Raw genomic sequence first — 5,945 nt, 5'->3', positions numbered from 1 at the left:
CATCCTTACCTGAACTTCACAAAAGCAAATCACCCAACCTTTCAAAAACACTAAACACCAATAACTGATCCTCTTGTTCTGTTGTTCCACGTCAAATGGTTTGTTATTTTCAAACTGAGCTTCTTTTAGAAAAGCTGTATCCCCTTTATTCTTCTTAATTAGTCCAAAAATGAATCAAAAATTAATTTTTCAAAATCAGTTTTATTGCTAATTGTATTGACTCATTTATTTAACAAAAAAATATTTAAGGTGATGAATATCTTAAAATACATTAAAAATTAACTCTTTTATTCGAAGCTCCAAAATTAGTATTTTCATTTTCATAATTAAAAATAATATTTTTAAAATTATTATTTATATTTTATATAATATTTAGAAGATTATGTTGTAATTTTGAGAGAGTCAACAACCTTAAAAATCATCTAATCATTGTTTTTAATTTGAATAAAGGTGGGTTTGTAGTCAAAACAGAAAAGAAAAACACAGAAGTCGGAATATTATCAAAACAGAATTTTCCAGCGAAACGTGAACGAGTGAGCTTCTGGACCTTCTAGAATACGAATTGGAACGAGCGTGGAGGCAAGGGGAGGGATCGCGTGCCTCGTGATTTTATTATATACTTAATTATTATTAGGAAAAATACCACTCCCTGAACGTATACTTTAGTTACATTTTATTTTAGGTAAATGGGCAAAAATATCTAAAAAGTCATTAATTATAAGTATTCAATAATTTAAAATAAAAAAATATACTTAAGTGTTTATAAAATTAATTTTTCAGTGCATCTGTAATCAAATTGTTAAATTTCATATTCAAAACATAACTGTTAATTTCTTGACTTTTAATTACAAATGCATCAAAAAAATAATTTTATGAGTATTTGTGTATTTTCTCTAATTTTAAGTTATTGAATGTTCTTGATTGATAATTTTTTTTATATATTTTTCCACTTTGCCCCTTTATTTTTAATCCCAGTAATTCATTTTTGTTGTTTTCATCTTTTTTTAAAATAAAAATATCAATAATAACGTTAAGAAATAAGAGATTACAATACATGAGTAGTAAAAAAAAAGTCTAAAGAACAACGAGGAAGAAAAGAAGAAGATCATGAGAAATATTAAAGTCAACCATGCTGAATAGTATAACTAACTTGTGGTTGTCTGGCATTAAATGGTGGAGCAAAGAATCTTCTATTAATAATCCATGAAAAAGGTTTTTTCGTTAAAAATTGGAGGAAGATGCAAAGAAGGAGTGTTATAGAGATAAGCATTGACACATGTTAAAGCAAAATAATTGGGTTTTATGGTGATCAAACATATCCATTTGATGCTCTATAAAAGAACTGAATTGCAATAAAACAAATATAAGCAAAGAGTTATTCCTCTAATCTTGTATTTCCTCATTCTATCATTACAAACCAAAAAAAATATGGTATTTTAGTGCCACAATTTAAAGAGCTGGATGAGGAATCGAAGTGATGAATAGAAGGCTGCAATTTAGTCTACTAAGATCACCGGTAAATATTCAACAGATAAAAACAAGTCTGATGAAATCTTTTCACCACTTCCCTATTATGAAAAACTAGATTCCTTTTCATTCAAATTAGATGAAGCAAAATAATTATGCCTCTTGGCTGAAGGTCTAAACCTTTATTATGTAGCTGTGAAAGAGTAGAGATAATCCACCTAAACAAATTTCATCCCTTTTATTTTATTTTTTTGGAATTTTAGTTCTTAGAGTTTAAAAAATACTCATAAAAATCATGAGGGGGCTTAAAACAGTTTTTTTTAATTTTATTTTACTAAAAAGGATTTAACATATTTCACAATTCACAGTTCAATTGGTCTACACTGCTTCTCCCAAAACCCATTAAATTAATAGGCTAGCTTAAATTTTTTTTTTTGGGGCTAAAATAGACTTAACATGTCCTTCCTGTGTTCGTGTACATATATGTGTGTACGTACGTACCCCGTGTTTTTTAAAAATTTATTTTATTTTTAAATATAAAAAATATCATAATATTTTTAAGTAATTATAAAATTTTGCTCGTCTTAAAAAAGAAAACAGATATAAATTGTGTGCTTTAGCCGTCGCACCATAATATTAATTGACATTATTAGGACCACAATTGAAAAACTACTGTGACTTGACTTAATTTTAACTAAATAATAAAGTTTTATTAATATGCAGAATTTAATTAAAAATATTTTATATATAAAGAAAAAAGGAGTACATTTCCTTTCTAAATTATGAATACTCATTTTGGATTACAGTATAATACATCTCTTAAAAATTCTATTTGGCTCAAAATATAATGCATTATGCAGTTTTTATAATTATTTTTTCAGCTAGCTATTTTGTCTATTATTTCTTTCGAACAATAATATGTTAAAATTTTAATGGTTATTATTAAAATACTTATATAAGATATTTCATGATGGTATAATTAAAAAGATGTAAAATTTTTTAAACAATTAATGTTTCATCTAACTCTTTTTTTAAACAATTTTCCATACTCTATATCTGGATCTAGAAGGAGCATGATTTAATTCCATAAAAAAAAATACCGTTTGAGCGAGTTCATGGTCATTATAAATATATTTTTCAAACTAAAAGAATTAATATTACAAATGGATTAAATAGAAGGGATGAAAAAGAACAAAAATAAAATAAAGGACTAAAAACGAAATAAGATTATAGAAAAAAGACATGAAATGATATTTTCCTTTATTATTATTATTTTATTATTAACGAGCTTTCCCATTTTTGTGTGAGAATCGTAGTCGAAATTCCAGGCTGGTGCTGGCTAGCGACATCTCCAACGGCAATGTCGCAGTGACTCATCTGGTCAATACGCGACAGCGCCGCCCTCAACGATTATGCCCTTTTTTAAACACTCCCTTTTTTGCCAATTTCAGTTCTTTCTTCTCTGTCTTTCTTGATTCCTCTTTGCTCTCTCTCTTTCTCTCTGCGATCTGCGGTCGGATTGGCTTTCAAGGTAAACCTTTTTTTTGGGTTTCATGTCGCGATTGGGCTGTTCCTTCCGATGCTTGATTTTTTCCCCCTTATGTCAGCGATATTTCTTTTTTTTACTGCAATTGGTTTCTTGAAACTTTAATGGGAATTGAAATCTCGCCACGAATTCCGCATTGTTCTCTTCAGCACCATTCAATCTGTTTGTGTTTTGCATGAATGTGGTCCCATGCTTATTTGATTTGAGAAGATCTGGGAATGCCGCTGTCTGATGTGTAGAAATGATTATGTTTGGCTGCTTTTTGTCATGCATGTTTCTAATCTTACACAAATCGATTTCCCAACCTGGTTCTATAAATTTAACGTGGAGAAAGAATTTTGGATTCGAATGAATTATTGAAGGAATTTTTTTGCTAGTTGTTATCTTGTTAGCTTTATCCTTGGGGATTTCTTAATCCCCCTTGTGATGATACTTTCATTTCATGAGGTTATCTAACCAGATGAATTCAAATTTTGAGCAGGAAGCATGACGGAAAATCAACCAGATAAACCCTTGATACCACCATCATCGCGGAACCTTCCTGATTTCAAAAAGTCTGTCAAATTGAAGTATGTCAAGCTTGGTTTCACCACACTCATTACCCATGGGATGTACCTCTTTGTTTCCCCTCTCGTGGTGCTAATTGCAGCACAGCTCTCTACTTTCTCCCTCCAAGACCTCTATGATCTTTGGGAGCATCTACAGTACAATTTAATATCTGTTATTATTTGCTCAACACTCCTTGTTTTCTGTCTACCCTCTACTTTATGACCCGCCCCCGACCAGTTTATCTTGTCAATTTCTCCTGTTACAAGCCTGATGAATCTCGAAGATGCACGAAGAGGATGTTTGTAGATCAATCCCAGATGACTGGTTCTTTTACAGAGGAAAATCTTGCATTCCAGCGTAAGATCCTTGAGAGATCTGGTCTTGGTGAAAACACTTACCTTCCAGAGGCTGTCCTCAATATTCCTCCTAACCCTTCAATGGCAGAGGCCAGAAAAGAAGCTGAGATTGTGATGTTTGGTGCTATAGATGAGCTATTTGCTAAGACCTCTGTAAAGCCTAAGGACATAGGAATTTTGATTGTGAATTGCAGCCTTTTTAACCCAACTCATCACTGTCTGCAATGGTTGTCAACCATTACAAGTTACGAGGGAATATAAGGAGCTACAATCTTGGTGGGATGGGTTGCAGTGCAGGACTGATCTCAATTGATCTTGCCAAAGATCTTCTCCAGGTCCATCCCAACTCATATGCATTGGTCATTAGCATGGAGAACATTACATTGAACTGGTATTTTGGAAATGACCGGTCAAAGCTTGTCTCAAATTGTTTGTTTCGTATGGGAGGAGCTGCGGTTCTGCTTTCAAACAAATCCTCTGACAGGAGAAGATCAAAATACCGGTTGGTCCATACTGTTCGGACTAACAAGGCTGCTGATGACAAGTGCTTTTCCTGTGTTACCCAAGAAGAAGATGCTGAAGGCAAGGTTGGTGTCACTTGTCAAGAGATCTCATGGCTGTTGCAGGTGATGCTTTGAAAACTAACATTACCACACTGGGACCTCTTGTCCTTCCAATGTCAGAGCAGTTGCTATTCTTCGCTACTTTAGTTGGGAAGAAGCTTTTCAAGATGAAGATCAAACCTTACATTCCAGACTTCAAGCTAGCTTTTGAACACTTCTGCATCCATGCTGGAGGTAGAGCTGTGCTAGATGAACTGGAGAAGAACTTGCAGCTGTCTCCTTGGCATATGGAACCATCAAGGATGACACTTTACCGGTTTGGCAACACATCTAGCAGTTCACTTTGGTACGAGTTGGCTTACACAGAGTCCAAAGGGAGGATAAGAAAGGGAGACAGAACATGGCAGATAGCATTTGGTTCTGGATTCAAGTGTAACAGTGCGGTGTGGAAGGCACTCAGAACAATCAAGCCTGAGAAGGAGAAGAACCCTTGGATGGGGGAAATTCACAACTTCCCTGTTGATGTTCCCAGGGTTTCAACCATCTAAACGTGAATAGATTCTTTTATTGGGAGTGAATCGGCATCATGTAGTGGCCATTTTGCCTGTTGAAACTTGAATCTTCTTACTTGAGTTTCCTCTAATTCGTGATGACTGCTTTCAGAGATAAGATTGTTGTAGGAATTGCTTGGGAATGGTGGTAGGTCCTGGTTGTGGTGGGCTTTTGTTATGCCTAGTTGTGGTGGGCTTTTATTATGGTTGTTATTGGTGGTTCAGCTACGATTCTGCTGGGATTTGTGTCTTAAGAATCTTTTTGTTGGTCTGTACTTGTTTAACTGTAAAATTCTTGAAACATTCAAAACATGGTTCAAATTCTGAACACATAGTTTCTCTTGCCTGAAAAATTGCAAGATCTTCTTTGCATGACTGAAAATGAATTCTTTTTCCACTTTTTTTATGTTTCTTATATTTCTTATAATCATTAAAAGTCTTTTTTTTTGTTTATTTTTTTAAACAGAGGTACTAGCAGTGCAACTTGATGCATCAATTACCTTCATCCACTCGCGTATTTAACCATTCATGCTTTTTTTTTTTAGATAGGCCCAGAGATCCTGTGTCTTTGTACCTTGGGATAATATTGATTTAATTAGGTCAATAATATTTAAGAGAATTTAAGGGTATTTAAATACATTAAAAAATGATTTTATAGTTAATTATGGCTTGGAAGAAAAAACTATCTTCATAATCAAATATTTCCAAGGGGCAATGATAAATATTTGAGTAATTTATTTTGCTAGCAAAAAATAGACATCTCAAGCTTTTTATAGAGTTTTAATTTACAATTTTTAGATATGTGTAAAATTAATTATGAGTTTTTTAAAACAGGTCAATGAAATTATACCATTGGCCACAGTGAGCATCATGTTTTCAGATTTAAATACTCTATTGTGAATCAACCATGATA

General features: G+C 33.0%; 1 protein-coding gene across 1 annotated transcript; it reads left to right on the top strand.

The window, feature by feature from the left end:
* Nucleotides 1–2,788: 2,788 nt before the first annotated feature.
* LOC129298389 (3-ketoacyl-CoA synthase 11-like) lies at nucleotides 2,789–5,362 on the top strand. The gene is given in 5 exon segments (XM_054936781.1): nucleotides 2,789–2,998; nucleotides 3,495–3,758; nucleotides 3,761–4,126; nucleotides 4,129–4,512; nucleotides 4,515–5,362. Coding segments are annotated over 4 exon segments (1,524 nt in total). The 5' UTR covers nucleotides 2,789–2,998; nucleotides 3,495–3,499; the 3' UTR covers nucleotides 5,030–5,362.
* The last annotated feature ends 583 nt before the right edge of the window (nucleotides 5,363–5,945 follow it).

This window comes from Prosopis cineraria, unplaced genomic scaffold (assembly GCF_029017545.1).
Source record: "Prosopis cineraria cultivar Desert tree isolate PC_DT_omini unplaced genomic scaffold, ASM2901754v1 PC792, whole genome shotgun sequence".
Taxonomy (NCBI): Eukaryota; Viridiplantae; Streptophyta; class Magnoliopsida; order Fabales; family Fabaceae; genus Prosopis; species Prosopis cineraria.
Note: the sequence above shows the minus strand (reverse complement) of the source record. Positions and strands in the feature narration are given on the sequence as shown.